Source organism: Scardinius erythrophthalmus (assembly GCF_964197995.2).
Source record: "Scardinius erythrophthalmus genome assembly, chromosome: 12".
In the NCBI taxonomy this organism is placed as follows: domain Eukaryota; kingdom Metazoa; phylum Chordata; class Actinopteri; order Cypriniformes; family Leuciscidae; genus Scardinius; species Scardinius erythrophthalmus.
In genome coordinates, this window is record NC_138232.1 from 35558118 (window position 1) to 35577700 (window position 19583).

A 19583-nucleotide genomic window follows, 5' to 3' on the forward strand; every position below is an offset into this window, starting at 1 on the left:
AGGGCCCCAAAAGTGCCCGAGAAGTAGGAAAAAATAATAATAATAATAATAACAAATAATCCTACCGAAAACAATAGGGCCTTCGCCCTTTCAGGGCTTGGGCCCTAATTACTGCTTCAAAACATCATCCATGATGTTAAAAACCTTGAAATGGGAGAGATTCTCTTATATCCTAGACGTGTAGAAAAAAATCCCTTATAACCACACAATCATTAGATTAAACAACAATAGAAAAGAAATAATAAGAATTGTAATAATAATATGATTAAATGATAAATGGTATAATTAAACTATATAAAAACAAAGAAAATAATACACGACACAGATTTATGGTTGCACAGATTGTTACTTAAAATCCTTAGATCATTTATTTCCCCCTAAAAAAATTACTGACCACAAACTTGTGATTAGTAGTAATCTCTTTTTCTCCCTCTGGCTTTCTCCATCTCTATACCTCTTTCTTATTTTTATCCCCCCATATGTTACATATATGTCACTATTCTTTGAGCCAGTGAATCTTGAAGGGTAGGGGGGATTCATAGGGGTCATGAAGCCCCTGGGAATGTAGCTGATTTGATCTGAGTACATGCCCAGTTTGGCGCTCACAGGTCTGGCCACAGCACTCAGGGCAACAGGCCAGACCGGCTATTTATGCCTGGTGACCCGCAGGCATTGCTGCTCTACTGTAACATACAGAGCTGGTACAACCATCCAATTCTGTTAACGCACACACACACACACACACACACACACACACACACACACACACACACACGCAAGCTGCATCTAATGTCACTGCTTGAATATTAACAGCCTCTTTATTGGTAATAATTCTGAAATCTTCTTTCAGGTCTCCAGAGTGATGCTGATTGTTATGTAAATAAATTGACGTTGGTTAATTTCATATTTTAAATTGACTCAATTCATAAAAATGAAAGACTGGAATGATCAATCCCCTCTCGCAACAACCGTGTACTGAACGTGTGATTTCCTTCCTTCAGCTCCCAGAGTGACCGGAGATTAGCTGGTGCAGCTACCAGAGCAGGATGTCAATATGGCTGCTCAGCTGCTCGTTCCACCCGGACCTGACAGCTTCCGGCCCTTCGTGCCCGAGTCTCTCGCTGCTATCGAGCACCGCATCGCAGAGGAGGCGGCCCAACGGCCCAAAGTCGAGAGACGGCCTGATGATGATGACGAGAACGGGCCCAAACCCAACAGCGATTTGGAGGCGGGAAAATCCCTGCCCTTCATCTACGGAGACATTCCACCCAAAATGGTGTCCGTCCCGCTGGAGGACCTGGACAGCTACTACAGCAACCAAAAAGTATGTGAAGGAAGATTTTTTAAATGGAAACATTTAACTTTTGTTTGCTTGTTATTTGCATTTAGATTGTCAACAGGACTTTAGTCTGGTGTCAGAACGTGTATCATTCTCTAGTTATATAACAGATTTGAAAAGAGATTGTCACAGAATGTGCACTGTAACCACAATCCGTTTTTCTCTGCTTCAGACCTTTATAGTATTGAATCGTGGGAAGGCTATATTCCGCTTTAATGCTACGCCGGCCTTGTATATTTTGAGCCCTTTCAATCCATTGAGGAGAATCTCCATCAAGGTCCTGGTGCATTCATATCCTTTATCAGCTGAATGGATGTATGTAATTGGTATAATGACAACTATATTAGCTTCCGCATCAGCGGACGAGATCATTTTGTTTATTCTAAACGCACATTACAGATAGGTTGTCTGCTGCTTTAAATGCTCGAGCTCTGGTGTTTGGTGAATTCTGATTGGCACAATTGTCATTGTTTTTATTGTTTATCAGCTGGAAAAAAAAAAATTCTGAAAGTGATTCCAGTAATATCGTTTTTCTTTCCCTTTATCATTATAGTTGTGGTGTGGAATCTGCTATTCTTTTATATTTAGAATGATTTTTAGAACTTTTTCTTCATCGTTATCTTTATAATTATTGTTCCTGGTGTGAACAGCGCTTTAGTCTTGTATAGCAAGACTGTCACGTGTAGCCTGTTTTGGTTTCGTATTCTCTGTGTTCTGTTTTGCCTGTCTGATTTGCGAGTTCGTTTCCATGGTTCTTAATTTGTTAACGCCTGTTCTGTTTCAGTTAATCATCCCCTGTGTATTTAAGCTCTCAGTTTCCTGTGTTCCATTGTCTGGTCTCGTCAGTGTGTAACGTGGTTGTGGATTCTAGCTCCTGGGTTTTCCTGAGTTTTCCTGTTGAATTTATTAAAAGGCTGTTTATTTTGTATTCTTATTCTTTTGTCTTCGTGCATTCATTACAGCCACAGTATGTGACAGAAAACAAAACCAAACCTGGTCTACACGTGACGCAGACTTTTTATTGCGACAACTTGCTTAGAAGGAACCAACATCTGACAATCTGACCAACATGTAAAGGGAACAAACAAAATTTGTTTTGTTTTTACCTATACAGTTCAAAGGTTTGAGCTCAGTGAAATTTTGTGTTGTTTTTTAAAAAGTGTCTCTTCTGCATTTATTTGATTTTTGTATCAAATAAAAAAATATATATATAAAAAAAATAGGAATATTGTGAAATATTTTTACAATTTAAAATAACAATTTTCTTTTTTAATATACATTACAATGTAATTTATTCCTGTGCTGGCAAAGCTGCATTTTCAGCATTATTACTCCAGTCTTCAGTGTCACATGATCCTTCAGAAAAGATTATAATATGCTGATTTACTGCTCAAGAAACAATTCTTATTATAATCAATGTTGAAAACAGCTGCTTAATATTTCTTTGGAAACTGATACATTTTTTTCCCAAAGATTCTTTGATTAATAGATCAAAGAATTGATGTAGCCTATTTTGTGACAATTTAAAAGTATTTTAAAAGTATTTACTGTCACTGTAGCTGAATTTAATGCATCCTTGCCGAACGGAAGTATGAATTTTGTAAAAAATCAATCTTTCTGAATCTTTCCAACCATTTGAGTGATATTGTACATACCGCAGAATATAGAGTTCTGCTTCTATACATTTATTTTGTTTACTACTAAGTGCCTCTAACATAACTTTTGATATCTTTCAAATATTTGGCAAACTTTGGCAAATCCAGTGATCAGTTTTTTCCCATAGGCATTGAACCTTGTGGCTATGTCATTTGAGGCTGAGATTTGGTTGATTGGTTGTATGTTTTTGTGTGTTTTCTTTGTGTATATTCCTTGACCTCTGCTTACGCTGTTCAGTTTTGTGATCATGTGCACAATCTTGACCAACTGCGCCTTCATGACCCTCAGCAATCCCCCGGACTGGGCCAAGAACGTAGAGTAAGTCACATCTTGTGCATAGATTTAAGAAAGTTTTACAGCCTAACCTGATTAACATTTATTAAGAACCCCAATAGATCATAGTGGTAGTTTTGTGGATTTTTGTTCATCTCTGTCCTAGCGTACTCCTAAATGTCGACAACATTATCAGTATTCTGGAGCAATGAACTAAACATATTGATGATCTTCTATGCACTTGTATGGAGAGATTTTTGTTCAATAAAATGCTCTGTAAGATGTGTCATATCCCCCTATTTTATATATATATTAAATACCAGCTGTTTCTGAATAACAATAGAAAAGAAAACTTTTGAAGTTTTCTAAAGACTTAAAATATAATATATATTCCAAGTTTTCTGAAGCCATACAATAACTTGTGATTGTAAGTGACTCAAAATGGAAAAAGAAAGAAGAAAATAATAAAGTCATTATTCACTGGTAATCTTCTCCTCTAGTGAGTTGTTGACTCAAGAACTGCTGTGACAAGATCATTGAGTCAGTGAGTTGAATTTTTCGAACGAATCTCATGGCACAATTTTTCACTTAACCAGTTTTTGAGTTATACTCATTAAATCAAACACCCATCTGATAATGAAAGTTGATTACGGAATTTAATAATCGTTTATGTGTATTGTTACATTGTCTCGCTCCTACAACAAACACGAAGAATGCAAGATTGAGGAAACAAATGCACATGTTAAATTAAGAAAAAATCTTGCTACCAAGTTTGGATTTCTGTATTATTATCCATTAATGTGTGCATCAATGCTTAATAAAGTTTATTTTTGTTTTCGTCCCCATGCAGTTGCGATATATTATGCATGTACAGGAATATAGACTCCATAGCATATGGTGAATATACACTATGCTGTAACTTGCCTTTTGTTTATTATGTGTTATGTAATAGATAATGTGCAATAAGAAACAAAATAAACCCTGACAGGGTGCAACAATATTACAGTAATACATGATACAATATTACAATAGGACAGTTTCTTAAATGTTCAAGATTCTTGTCTTCAAAGTAACTAAAAAAAGTAACTAAAACGTTGTTAAAATCAGCAATAAAGTTTCATTACACTATAAAACTCTGAAAATATAACTGGATTAGATTAGTAGAAAATTACAAATGAGGAGAACCAAGATTGCACTTTAAATTTAATATAACAGTTTGATATAATGCAAATTTTACTTTCGGCCCCAGACCTCAATCAAGTTTGATTTTTGGCCCTTTGTTGTGGCACCTCTATGCTAGACGGACATGTTTGACCGTTGCGCTTGCGTCTAGCATCTTTTGTACAGTAACACGCATGACTCACCATTCTAAATGCGCAGCTCAGGTTAAAATTAAAAGTTCATCTTTTAAAAAACATGCCTCTAGTCCTTGCATTTTTTTCCCCACTGACCTGTGTTTCTCGCTTTTTTTACCGCAAAAAATGTGTTTTGTGTGCATGAACCCTTATGTTTTTAATGTTCTTAAGTCTCTTCTTAAAGGGATAGTTCACCCAAATATTTTTATTTTGTCATTACTTACCCTCAATTTCAGGGTGTGTAAATTATGACAAATTTGACATTTTTGGGTGAACTATCCCTTTAAAGCAAATTCAGACTGAACCAACAGACGGCAACTTTGTCGGGTTTTGTCAGATCTGTATGTTACCCGTGTCAATGTCTGTCGGCGTTGGTCAGCACTTTTGATTGAACGCGTTAATTCTGCGTTTGTCGGGTCTTGAAACATCTGAGAAATGACATACTGTAATCTGGCTGGCATCTGTCGGTGCAGTGTGAACTGGCCTTTAGACATTTCTCTTTTTTGAGAGTAGTAAACATCTTTTGCGTAAGTCTATCAGTATTTCTTGGCCCAATGTTCTTTTTCAATAGGAAATTCGTCAACACAGGAAATAAAATAGCATTTGACAAATCATTACATGGGGTCTTTAACACTTAATTGTTTTAATTTCATACTGTAGTTCTTAATTCTTTTGAGCTATGTTGGTGAAGTTTTGTTTTTGTGCATTCAGGTACACGTTCACAGGGATCTACACCTTCGAGTCCCTGATTAAGATCCTGGCACGGGGCTTCTGCGTGGGGAAGTTCACTTTCCTGCGAGACCCCTGGAACTGGCTGGATTTCAGTGTCATTATGATGGCGTGAGTATTTCTGAGGACAGCTCATGCAGAATATTTTGTATTAGAGCTGCACGATTCTGGATAAATTGAGAATCACAGTTTTTTTGTTTACAATAGAGATCACGATTCAGCCACAGTTTTGAATAGACAACCAAACAAAATATCAAGTAATTGACTAGAGGTTCTGACAAAATGTTAATCGCTGCAGTCTATTTAAAGTTATAATCTAATTAATTTCAATGAATTATTGTTTTTAAAAAAAATATTTTGAATGAATGATTCAATGACTCACTCAGACTTTACTTGTTTAATTACTGGATGAATCAGCGTTTTTTGAGCAAATCTCTTGAACGAATGATTCACTGACAACAATCAGTTGTTGCCACCTACTGGTGTAACTATGTAATTTATATAATCTTTATTTGAAGCAGCAAGTTATTATTTACAGCAAGGTGATTTGCCCCATTTTTTTATCGCTACTGTAGACATCAGTGATTATATCTGAACTATCAAGTTTTTATCTCAGTAATTCTGTGATAATTTGAATTCTGTGATAATTTGAATGTGATAATCAGATTTGAATGTTCTGTTGTGATCGTACATAACAGACATAGACGAATTGTTACCATTTAGAAATTAGATCGCGTGGATGTTTGAATCAAGATCGTGATCTAATTAATACTGCAGCTCTGTTTTGTATTAAAAACACAAGAGAAATGTGAATGTCGACTGTTTTCCCTGACCTGTTAATGAGAGTTTAGAAAGCTGTTGAATCCATGTCGGTTGCAGTTGTGTGAGTTTGAGCTGGTGTGTCGGCGTGCGTGTGTGCGCTTGTGGTAACTCTCTATTTGATTCTACAGGTATGTAACTGAGTTTGTAAACCTAGGCAATGTGTCAGCTCTCCGCACTTTCAGAGTGCTCAGAGCTTTGAAAACTATCTCAGTCATCCCAGGTAAGGGATGTATGTGTGCGTGTGTGTGTATAGACGTGCGCATGCGTGTGCGCGTAAACACGGTTGTCAGTCAGGTGTGTGTCTCTGTGTGACGTTTCCCTCTGCTGCCCTGTCCTGTCCTAACATGTGTGCGTGTGTGTGTTTGTGCGTGCGTGCGCGTGTGACCCCCCTCTCCCTCCTCCCTCCTCCCTCCCCCTCCCTACAGATATGTAACAGAATTTGTGGATCTGGGCAATGTCTCAGCACTGAGAACCTTCAGGGTTTTACGAGCACTCAAAACTATATCAGTGATTCCAGGTGAGGGCTAGCTCACAGGCTGCCTCTCTCTTCATCTGAGCTCTCGCTCACTCCATCCCCTCCTCCGCTGGCCTCTCTCTCTCATTCTGTCGCTCCAAGCGGTCAGAGAAAGCAGGAATCCGCTCGGGTGTAAAAACGGGATTCCAGGCTTTTAAAAACACATTCTGTAGTTTTCCTTATATCCCTTTTGCCGGGCTCTGCTCTGTTATTTCCCAAAGACCATCACGCCTTGGGAAAGGTCTCCCATCATGCCTTGGGAAATAGACAACTGGGCATTTTTTGAGTTGTGTTGTTTCTTTGTTTTTTTTTTTTTTTTTTTTGCATGAGACATTGCTGAAGCCTATATAGTCTGAGATAGAGAACTTGAGACCCTTTACTCTTCTCTTCTCCTGTGTCTGCTGTTTGAGTTCTATGTGCATGCGCATCGCCGGCCGTGTTCGCTATGTCCCGTGCTGTGTGTGTGTCTGTGTGTGTGAAGCACAGACATGCACACACGCACATGCTACACTTTCACTCACTGTCCTACACTGCATGCTTAAATGTTGTTAATACGCAATATCACAAACATTTATTCAACTAGCTAATAGTTAATACAATGTTTTAATCACCAAAAGCTTCTGACTGCTTTATATTGTACTAATTTACAATATCAAAAGCTGAATGTTTTACTTTTGTATTGTTATTCTAGTCCAAAGAAAAGATTAAAGTAACTGTAATGTCAAAATTATACTTAATGTTGTATACTGCCAGATTTTCAAGGAAAAGTTCAGCCAAACATGAAAATTCGGCCACCCCCCCCCCCCATTCAGCCTCCATACCTTATTCCAAACCAAACTTGTATGCTATTTTTTTAAGATAGCATGTGTGAAGAACATATCAGAATTTGAGTCTTAATAAAGGTACGCTACCAAAAGAGATTTTCAGTTGAATTTAGTTTTTACACACTTTTATATCTTTTTAGTTTTTCTATCTTTTTTGGATATTGACAGCTGTGGTTGCTATGAACTGTCACTAGAATAGAGCTGTGTGAAGAATCTTTTAAATGTCCTTTTTGTGCTTTGAAGGAAAAATAAGCACACAGGTTTGGAATAACATGAGGGTGAATAAATAATGTGTTTCTGGGTGAACCATTCCTGTAAAAAAAACACACAAAAAAAAAACAATCGATATACATACGTATATATATATTATATATATATATACACAGTATATGTAAGGATGACAGAAACAGTAACACTTTAACAATAAGGTACAATTTGTTAACATTATATAATACATTAGGCATTATGAACTAACAATGAACAATATTTTACAGTATTTATATTTATGGTAATTTACAGTATAATAATCTGAATTTACACAAAAATGGCATAAATGTACTAGTATATGTAAACATTTATATTATCTTAGATTAATAAATGTTGTAAATGTTATTTAATGTACAGTAGCTATTATGTTATTTAACAGATTAGACCTTATTATAAAGTGTTACCATAAGATCTTTTTCATATTTATGTAGTTGTAACATAGGCATACTCACACTGTGTTTGAGTTGTTGTGCGCATCGGCAGTGTTTGTGACCACTGTTGCGTGTTCCTCAGGGCTGAAGACCATCGTCGGAGCTCTGATCCAGTCTGTGAAGAAGCTGTCAGACGTGATGATCCTGACGGTGTTCTGTCTGAGTGTGTTTGCTCTGATCGGACTGCAGCTCTTCATGGGAAACCTGCGGCAGAAGTGTGTGAAGATGCCGGAGGTCAATGTCACTGAAAACCTCACCGCCACACTGAACTATAGTATCGGCTTAGAGCTGCACAACTCCACCTTTAACTGGACAGAGTACATTAAGGATGAGAGTAAGTGAAGAATGTGTGTGATTTTTCTCTCCTATGTGTGTGTGTGTGTGTGTGTGTTATTGAGATGCTTGTTGACACTCCATGTTCTTGCGGATGTAAGGAGTGCTCCACTGGCCCAAGAAAAATGAGTCATCTAGTGCTTTTATGGTTGTGTGTGTGTGGATGTTGCCAGCAGCAAGTGTGATTTAAAGGCTAGCTTTCATTTGGACACTTCCTTCAAGCTACATGATTCGGGGCTAGAAACATATACTGTGCATCTTTGTGTGTATACGTTCTGCTTCTGATCTTTTTATTATATATCTTGACATTTACTGTATCTTATGCTTTTTTCCCTTTTAGAAAATTATTATCACCTCCCAGGCCGCAGAGATGCTTTGCTTTGTGGAAATTCAAGCGATGCAGGGTAAATATATGTTCTCTCAGATTTTACATGCTAGTTCAAATTAAAACAAAACATGTCATTATAGTTATTAGAATATAGATAAGATTTTTGTAACAAAGAAAAGTTTTGCAGGTTTTATTAACAATCTAACATACAGTATCTCCCTTTTTAATTGGATAAGCGTATATAATGCAGTAGTTCTCAGCCTTTTTGACTCCCAAGAAAATATTCGAAGATAAGCTATCCTGTACCTCTGGTACTTCTGTTGTAATAAAAATAAACTCCAAAATATGATGTCTGTTTAATGTTTAATCTTTATTTTTAGTGTTTTTTAGCATTTTAAATTGTTAGTATGACTAAATTATTTTAGAACTACTCAGGACCAGTTTTCTGAGGCCACTGTTCTGCTTTGTTGGGATAAATTGCTTACTCTTATTCACTGAATATACTTAAAAACTTTTTCTAATTGGTGGGGATTACAGGCAGTGCCCAGAGGGCTTCAGATGTATAAAAGCAGGGCGTAATCCTGACTACGGCTACACAAGCTTTGACACGTTCAGCTGGGCCTTCCTCTCACTCTTCCGACTCATGACACAAGACTTCTGGGAAAACCTCTACCAGCAGGTACAACTTAGACATCCCATCACTGCCCACCTTGTCTCAGTATCCTACTGTAGGCTTGAAAAGACACCCCGCATCCTTCTATATTGTCTAGGCCATGTTTTTTATATTAGCATTATACCACACCATTGTTTTTTGAAGCTCCAGCAGCACACCAAAAGACATTCAGTTTTATCAGAATTGTGAGCTGACTGAATGCGATGAGAGAAAAATGCAATTTTACATAAAAAAATGTCATGATAAATCCATGCAGGCTGCACAAAGGTATCAAACATACAGTGTGATGAGGATAGTAAAAAAATTATCATGTCGTACACAAACAATTTACTTAAGTTCTTGTAAGGAATAATAATAATAATAAACTTTATTTTATATATCGCCTTTAAGGCAGCTTCTCAAGGCACTTTACACAGTAAAAATACAAAGAGAGAGAAAGCATACAAAAAACAAAAGAACACACTGGAATACAAAATAATTAAAACCATCAAGAAAAATAAGGAGTTTTTAGGTTGGATTTAAAAATGCTTAGATTTTGTGCATCTTTAATATGAGAAGGAAGTGCATTCTAGAGTCTAGGAGCATAGGGTGACAAAGCCCTGTCCCATACAGATCACAAATGTGTCTGTGGAACAGCCAAAAGACCAGCTTGAGAGGAGTGTAAATGATGTTTAGGAATATATAGTTAAAAGCGCAGACAGATACTGTGGGGCCAGACCACGCAGTGCCTTATATGTGAACATAAGGATTTTAAAATCAATGTGGAACCTGACCGGGGAGCCAGTGCAAGGACTTCAGTATTGGAGAAATGTGTTGATTTCTTCTGACTCCAGTCAGGATCCTAGCAGCAGAATTTTGCACACATTGCAATTTGTTGAGAGTGGTTTTAGGAACCCCAGCAAGAAAGTTCATTGCAGTAGTCAATGTGGCCAAAAACAAAAGTATTGATAAGCCTTTCAGTCACAGGTAAGGATAGCATAGGGCGAAATCTAGCAATATTTCTGAGATGACAAAAGGAATTCTTAACAACATATTGCACATGTGGGTCAAAAGACAAACTCGAATCAAATATAACTCCTACATTTTTTTATTTAGTTTGAAACATAGCCATCTAACAGTTAACCAGTTAACCAGCCAGTTTACATTAGTGAACCAGCTTTACGAAGCTGATGAGGAAAGCCAATAAGCAAGACCTCTGTCTTATCACTATTAAGACACAAAAAGTTTGGGGTCATCCATATTTTTTATCTAAGAAATACAATGTGAGAGAAAAGAAACATCCATGATTTGACCAGTTTGGGGCACCTTGAGCCAGCGCCCAGGAGGAAGCAACACTTTTAGTTGAGTGTGCTCGCAACCCGAAACGTGCAAGGCAAGTCTGACAGATATATGACAGATATATGACAGATATATGCATAGCTGCGAGCTGGGCAACACCCAACACCCAACACGTTCGCTAGGTTCTATAGCCTAGAACTAGGCTGGAACCATCCCAGAGACTTCCATATGTTGCACTACCCTGCTTGGCTAGTCGATATGTGTAACCGCCACATTCACCTCCATTTGGGCAGGGTGTGGCTTTCGCAACATCCCCTTTTCTTCAAGGGCACGCTTTCCCAGCGTTATCCAATTAGTCACACTGAGCGGGTCTTGCAGAACAGCAGTGACTGACCTTCTCTGCTTAGAGCTCCTACCTTCCACCCCAGCTCTAGGAGGCAGACCAGGAGACTCAAGCGGAACGCTGGAAGGGCCAGCAGCAGTGGCGTGTTGGTAGATATCCCCATTTGTCGGATCATCTCTGTCGTACGTCGAGAGTGACCGACTGAAGGGGAACGTCTCGGTTACGTATGGTAACCCTTGTTCCCCGAAGGAGGGAACGGAGACTGTACGGATTTCCCTAACTCGGCTCCTCAGCGGAAAAACAAATATGCTACGCACCTTCTGCTCATTATATGGTCGCGCTGTGAGGCAGAGCAGCTGTTGCAATTATCGCATGCCAATGTGCATTGGCCCGTTTTGTTACACTCGAAGTAGATTGCACCTCTCAGACAGGTTGTTGCCTAAAGCTTTCAGCGGCAATGTGGATTTATGTAATTGGCAGACGTGGTGTGCTGCAAATTCAAACAAGAGAACCAATCAGAAGCATCAGAATAGCATCGCTTTACTAAACGGCCTTTAAATAGCAGGAAGCATCGTGCACATCAAAAACAGGCAAAGCAACAAATTAATATTATTCAACATATCCTTGCTTTTTACAGAAAATATTCAGATGTAACCCCCTTTGTAATCGTTAACTTTTTCATAATTTAATTACACATAATTTTCTCAGTAACTGTAACAGAAAACAGTTACATTTATTATATAAGTAAATTACATGTAACTTAGTCTCCAACACTGATCATTACTGACTGAACTAACATAAGTTGTGTGCGAAACTGTCAGAGTAGGTACAATGTTTGATGAAAAACGTACTTTGCAACAGTTAAAAAAGTATGTTCTGTAGGGATGTGTGTAGTACAAATGAAATCCATAGACTACATCCACCATGTTGGCTTTGTCATGTGACCCACGGCATCAGTTGCGTCATTTCACTGCCATGCACAACTCCTTTCCCGTGGCCTTCACATGCACACTTCCGAATCCCTGCGGAAGTAGTAGGTCATTTGTGTACTTTTCCCCAACTGTCTTTGAATACTATGAGTTCAGACTACTCTTTTCGTGTAAATTTTTTTGCCTGCTATATAGTAGAGAAATAGGCATTTTCAGATCAGGGCAAGTTCTTTTTTGTGTAGTAAGTGATATTTTATTAGCACTAGCAAAAATGATTAGAATTTTGCACCCCAAGCATTTGGCAACCCAGGCATTGGACCACATCTCTCCATTAACTAATTAGTATTATTTCACTTGCTTTCTCATTCTCTTTTTACAAAATAAGCGTTTTTGTAACATTTTGTATACGTGTGTTCCGTCTCTCACAGACCCTGCGTGCAGCTGGAAAGCCCTATATGATCTTCTTTGTTCTTGTGATCTTTCTGGGCTCCTTTTATCTGGTGAATCTCATCCTAGCTGTGGTGGCCATGGCATATGATGAGCAGAACCAGGCCACCATAGAAGAGGCCCAACAGAAAGAAGAAGAGTTTCAAGCCATGCTGGAACAGCTAAAGAGACAACAAGAAGAGGCACAGGTAGCAAACAAACACACGCAAACTCATTAGCATGTTAGAATGCACAAACTTACGTTCACTTCAACAGGCAGACATTGATTTACAGTTACTATTTGTTCTCATTATTTTTGTTTTGATCATTATTTTATACTAGTTTCCTGATCTTTGATCTTATCCTATGCCTTCGTTATCTCTGAAGTTTCTCAGCACCACACTTACTGCGACTAACACTGTCCTGTCGCCATGGAAACCGACAGATAAGATGAGAGAGAGTGAGGGAGTGTCCTTTCCCTAGTAAACATGAAAAAGAGAGAAACAAGAGGAAGACAGAAAGAGAGAAATAGAGACAGAGACAAAAGAGAGCAAGATTTATTCCAAAATGGCGACTGTGTGTTCTCTGTGGTGGCGGATGGATGGATTGATGGATGGATGGATGGATGGATAGATAGATAGAAAGTTAAAAACATAATGAAGTGGTAAGGATTAGTGAGAATGGAATAAAGCAGCAAGGTCAACAATGCGACTAATACCTGTAATTTAGTCTGATAACATAAAGCGATCTTCCCTCCTTCTCCAATGTTCACTGTTTATCCATCTCTTGTCTCTGCTTTTGGTATGTAAGCTTGAAATTAGTCTACCTCTGGTTGCCCCTAACAACGGTTCTTGTGCTGTAATTGGCTGGCAGGTTGCAGCGGCAGCAGCAACAGAGAGTGGGGAGTACAGCGGCGGGAGGGGAGGCTTGTCAGAGGAAAGCTCCTCTGGGGGGTCCAGACTCAGCTCCAAGAGTGCTAAAGAGCGAAGGAACAGGAGGAAGAAAAGAAAACAAAGGGAAGAAGAAGAGAAAGCCGATCAGGAGAAGTTCCATAAGTCCGCCTCAGAGGACAGTATCAGACGGTCTGGATTTCGCTTATCCATAGATGCCAACCGACTCTCATATGAGAAGAAATGTTCCACTCCAAATCAGGTGACTTCCACTTTTTTGTGGCATTGTGGAAAATATGGTTTGATAAACGTTACTGTGTCCTTCGGATAATTCTCAGCTTCTCAGTTACTGAGTTTAGGTGGGTGGAGTGCTAATCGGCTACAGCATTCAGGCAGTCTGAGACCGAAAATAGTTCATTTCTTTATATTAGCTCATCAAAATGCTCAGCAATGCACTTGTACACAGAGGATTACACGGCTCAGATGTGACCTAAAGGTGGCACAGATGCATTACACAGATGCTTCAAAAATGATCCAGATATGAAGTTGATATAAATGTGGTTGAGATGTAATTTCAATTCATTCTAACAAGTCTGAACAAATGCAATCCACCAGAATCTACTATATAAGGGAAAACATACTGTACATGCTACCATCACAAAGGGTTAATGAGGGCACATGCCTGCAAATTAATCTGCAACACTATTTTTCACAATGTAAATATACAACAAAACGCAGTTACAATGAAATATGACATATTAAGAACACATGACATATTATAACAAAAATAAACTTAAGAAACAAAATGAATACATTTTTACATATTTTTTTGCATCAGCTGATGATACAAATGCAACCAAATCTACAGGGAATTTAGTACAGAGCAATTTAATTTTAGAGCAACCATGTGAGGATTTTGTTCTTCTTTTTAATCATTTCCTACTGAAACAGGAGTTTTGGGTGGGACATACCGAAGGGTTTGTCCCTTTTTTTAAAATATATTTTGTGTATATAATTTTGAATTATAAATTATTTCAATTTTAATATTTTTCAATGCAATATTAGAGATGCAAAGAAGCAAGCCATTCACCTTCAGAGATTAGTGATGAGTAATTTAATTATTATCAGACACACAAATAATCAGTATCGCTTGTAAAAAAAAAAACTTTATTAGTTAATTGCTAATCTCTTTTTGTTGGATCTCTTTTTCAGTCTCTTCTGAGCATTCGTGGATCTCTCTTCTCTCCGAGGAGGAACAGCCGTGCAAGTCTTTTCAGTTTTCGTGGTAGAGCGCGAGACTTTGGCTCAGAGAATGATTTTGCGGACGATGAGCACAGCACGTTTGAGGATAGTGACAGTCGCCGCGGATCGCTCTTCGTACCTCGCTGTGTTGAGAGACGAAGTTCCACTGTCAGTCACTGCAGTCTTGCCCCCAGGATTATGCTCCCAGCCAATGGGAAAATGCACTGTACAGTTGATTGCAATGGAGTGGTCTCACTGGTGGGCGGGACATCTGTACCAACATCACCAATCGGACGTTTATTACCAGAGGTGGAGCAACTGAAATACACAAACATAAACATGTAACCCATAATGAAACTACTTATATGTGAACAATATTATGCTCAATCCTCATGGTGTTTTTCTTTCTTTCTAGGGGACGACCACTGAGTCTGAGGCACGTAAAAAACGTTCAGGATCACACCAGCCATCTGATTATCTGGATGAAACAGTAGCCAGAAAAAGAGCTCTGAGTGTGGCCAGCATTCTGACAAATACTATGGAAGGTCTGACACACACACACTAACCTCACATATACACATACAGAATACAAACACACTCACACACACACACACACATACACACAAGCACACTCACTTATATGTTGTTATGTAAAGTGTGCTTCGACATACATGTATTTTTGTATGTTTGGATAGAAGTTGACATGCACAATATCAACATATTGACAACATCAGAAATGCAGATATGACATACAGTATACAGTATTGCTGGAGAGGCTTTGGAATGTTAAGTTCTGATTAGGTAATGGACAGGTTGCACGAGGCAGAGGGATGGGCCACAGATGTATATTCAGAGATGTACATAGTCTGAAAAATAGTACAATAAAGATAATGAATAGACCTAATATACTGTATATAAACAATAATAAGCATTTATTGTTACATAATACAACAGAAGTATCCCCAATTCACATCAGTGATGTTTCCATACATAAACATATAGTTTAATAAACAGAAACAAGGTGTTTCACAGAAAAATACATGCCATAAGCGATAAGTTGCTATTACTAAAATACAGTGCACATATATGGATACAATTGTGGCGTAAATGACGTTACCGAACATAACGCCAATCACTCGGTATTATAACCGAATACAGATTAACATCATATCATTAAGAACCTGTAAAATTGATCTGCATCTTAATAAAGAATGAGTAATCACATGTTAAATAATATTACTGATCTGAATAACACAAAATGATCGCTACAGGACATTTGGAACACTGTTAACCCAAATTTAGTACAAATGGTCAATGACTACTTTGAGGTCAATGACTAACACTTTGATGTTACATTTGTTGCAATCAACACAAACAAACTGGAATTAACATCCTTTCAGGTGGCAGCTGAAACAAATCACAATGACACAGCAGATAGCAGCTCAACTGACTATGCTGCTCGCTCGCTACCAGAATATTACTATGACTATGGTTTCAAAATAAAAGTCCCTCTTGAAGGAGCCTTTAAAGCAGGGGTGCCCAATCCTGCTCCTGCCGATCGACTGTCCTGCACAGTTCATCTCCAACCCTAATCAAACACACCTGAAGCAACCAATTAAGGTCTTCTGGATCAGTGGTTCCCAACCCTGTCCTGAAGGCCCCCCAACACTACACATTTTCTTTGTCTCCCTAATCAAACACACCTGATTCAACTCATCAGCTCAATTAACCCATGTGATAATGAGCTGATGAGTTGCATCAGGTGTGTTTGAGTAGGGAGACAAAGAAAACGTGCAGTGTTGGGGGGCCTTCAGGACAGGGTTGGGAACCACTGTTCTGGATCACTTGAAAATGAAAGGCGGGAGGGAGTTTGATTAGGGTTGGAGATGAACTGTGCAGGACAGTTGATCGGCAGGAGCAGGATTGGGCACCCCTGCTTTAAAGGGTAACTAAACTCTAAAACAACATTTTTTAGGTAATGATCTGTAAGACTGGTGCTTCATTAGTGCTGTTCATTGATTCGAGTAAATTGTTTGACATTTGGGTATAAAGTGTTTTAATTCTATAATATATGGTGTAAAAACGAGTGCTGGCCTCTTCAGGTTGAATGGTGGCTACTGCAGTTGAATTTTCCTATTGGAAGTTGTTGGCCCGTGTGACGTAAGCAGGTACCAGCTCACCACGTCCTTGGTATGAGCTCACCACGCCCTTGGCATAGGCTCAGCCCCTGGTATAAAACATCTTGTTCCGTCAAAAAAACTGTAGCGAGTCAGGAGTTGGAATTGCGAGTATTGAAAATGATCAGGATAGTGTATATTAACATCTAGTTAGCATAGCATTTATATAGTTATTTAGATTATTCTGTGTAGCCTAGGTAGTTAATTAGCATAGTTGTTAGTGTAGTATTGTTCTCCCTACAACAGACATTCTCTACCAGGGACAGTGAGCTGCAGTGCCCACAGGTGCACCTGTTGAGACAGAATAATTTGTAACTGTAGAGGGAGACTTGAAATCTCTGTTTTTTGCTTAATTATCAACACTAAATCATACCAAAATGAACCTAAATGCATTTAAAAAAAGTTATAGTTCGTTAGCATTTGCTATGAGCATTAGCCTAAATTAACCATAAGGATAATGTTTTACCACTCAGACACTGGCCCCTGCTTCGCTAGCATCGTAGGATGCCGATCCCAATGCGGGAGTTAAGACCGCAGTTTGAACCAGCGGCTCGAATTGATAAGGCTCTGGCCCTGTGTCCATAGACAATTCACCCTCCTCCACTTCAGGTGAAGGTGGGGGAGAAAAGTCCTCGACTTCAAATGACTGCTCTGTTGCAAAGCTACTGGCGTCACTCCAGTCACTCTCCATCTTTGCGAGTCTGACAGCTGTCAATTAATCCGTCACTGCGGGGGGTGCACACCCCCCGCTCAGCCTCACCCTCAGTCCGTCCCCTCTATCTCCGCTGGGGTCTGCCCACTTTTCCAGCATTTTTCAAATATTGCCAGTGGGTGGAGTCAGGCTCTGACCAGGGGTTGAGTTACCCTTTAATACAGTCAAGTCAAGTCACCTTCATTTATATAGTGCTTTTAGCAATATAGATTGTTTCAAAGCAGCTTTACAGTGATAATAGGAAATTAAAGTAACAGAGATTGTTTTAGCTTTGCAGCATTTCTAGAATAGTTTTGAATTAGTTAATTAATTAGAATTAGTTTTGATTGATTCACTTCCGTTGAAAAGATCATTAGTTATTAACTTAGGGGCCACTTACATGACACCATTCTAACAGAAAACCCTTAATGTGCTCCGACCTGCTCATTTGCACAACAACAGTGCCCGGTGGCTCGACAAAGCAAACCTTGAAATAGATTCCAAGGTGCAAGCGTTGAAATTTTTTGAAAAAAGTTGTCATCTCATAGTTATCATCATAAGGTTGGCAGTAGTGCTGCACGATTAATCATATCGCGATGTCAAGCCTATTCAATTATATGCAATTTGCTGCAATTTTATGAAATAAATAAATGCATGTGTGGACATGACAACCCATTCTCTCTGAGAGCTGTTTGCCCATTTTCTACACCGCTAATAAAAAGAAGAATCAGTTTATGCAGTGGCGCATTTGGTCACGTCGTGACTTTTTCCGGTGTGCAGCGCAGAGAACAGGTGAAGATGGATACCGAGCAGACGGACACTGAACTGGTGGCCAGAAAAAATTCTACCTCTGTTATATGGCGATATTTTGACTATAAGATAACCGACACTGAGCAGAGAGAGCAGGGCTGCCAACTCTCACTTATTCAGCGTGAGACTCACGCAGTTGACACTTTTCACACACTCTCACGCCACACATCCATTTTCTCACGCAGAGAAAAAACACGAAGCAAAGAGGACACTGACACCGACAGACTAGACAGAGCAGGTTACTTTTGATAGGAAACAAATTCTCAGATTCTGTCAATTTTATTAGGAAATTCAAACAATAGCGTTTTGGCGCTTGTAAATGAGACTTGACAGATCGTGGTAGTGAACCGAACATCTCTTACTCTTTACTAGTTAATAGTAAATAAACACGAATGTACAATAGGTGTGTTGAAAGATATAGTACAACTTACCGAAATGTTTATGCCTCATACATAATATCGATCAATCAGTGTTTTTCAACCGCGGAAAGAGGTCAGTAAAACAGCTGGAGAACAATATGTCACACAACGTTACATTTACCTCAGGAAAGCCATTTGATAGCACGTTAGTTGGCAAGACAAATTTCATATATAGAGAGAGGAGTATTTTGCTAAATATGTGCACTATATTAAATATTTATTATATTTTTACTTATATCATTAAAATATTGTAACGTTGTTATTATAGCCTAGTAAAAACCACATTATATTTAATACCATTTAATAATAATAATATCAGCTTACAGGGCTCTCTGTATGTTTACAGCATTAGTTGAGTTTTTTTTTTTTCTTGAGAAAAATGAACATACTGTACCTAATATTTATCCAAATGAATTGATATTGAATCAAGATCGGAATCAAATCACAAGATTTGAATTGAAATCATGAAATTTGTGTTAATTGCAATAATTAAAACAGTAGCCTACCAGTCATTGTACCATGTAAACATTGTAACTTGTTGTCACTAAACTTAACAAAATTCTGTTTAGGGACTGTTCGTTATTTATTTAAGGGGCCACCGGAGGAGTTTTGAGATCTGTTGTCAAAAAAGACATGACCCTCCCTTCGCCAGCAATATTTTTTTCTATGACCCTCCAAAATGATTGTGAAAAAAGACATGACCCTCCCCGATAATTTGATTAGCCTATGGTTTGCGCTTGGCAAAGATGTTCAGATAGCCATTGTTTGTTTGTTTCTTAAACCATAAACTCTTGCTTTCTCATCTGGCTGTAACGATAGACCAAACCTACGATT

At 38.5% G+C, this 19583-nt stretch overlaps 1 protein-coding gene across 5 annotated transcripts in view; it reads left to right on the forward strand.

Moving 5' to 3' along the window:
- Nucleotides 1–1054: 1054 nt before the first annotated feature.
- scn1lab (sodium channel, voltage-gated, type I like, alpha b) overlaps nt 1055–19583 on the forward strand; it is a gene marked incomplete at both ends in the record, with an annotated part of 52154 nt that continues 33625 nt past the window's right edge. The window contains 12 exons of one of the 5 annotated variants that reach the window (XM_081380435.1): nt 1055–1324; nt 1512–1654; nt 3233–3313; nt 5335–5463; nt 6303–6394; nt 8293–8544; nt 8884–8947; nt 9409–9550; nt 12523–12729; nt 13394–13672; nt 14623–14961; nt 15068–15197. In XM_081380435.1, coding sequence (XP_081236561.1) covers nt 1055–1324; nt 1512–1654; nt 3233–3313; nt 5335–5463; nt 6303–6394; nt 8293–8544; nt 8884–8947; nt 9409–9550; nt 12523–12729; nt 13394–13672; nt 14623–14961; nt 15068–15197 — 2128 coding nt within the window. Of the gene's footprint in view, nt 1325–1511; nt 1655–3232; nt 3314–5334; nt 5464–6302; nt 6395–6599; nt 6692–8292; nt 8545–8883; nt 8948–9408; nt 9551–12522; nt 12730–13393; nt 13673–14622; nt 14962–15067; nt 15198–19583 lie in introns of all 5 variants that reach the window. The other 4 variants (XM_081380439.1, XM_081380436.1, XM_081380437.1 and 1 more) reach the window with 4 other exon arrangements.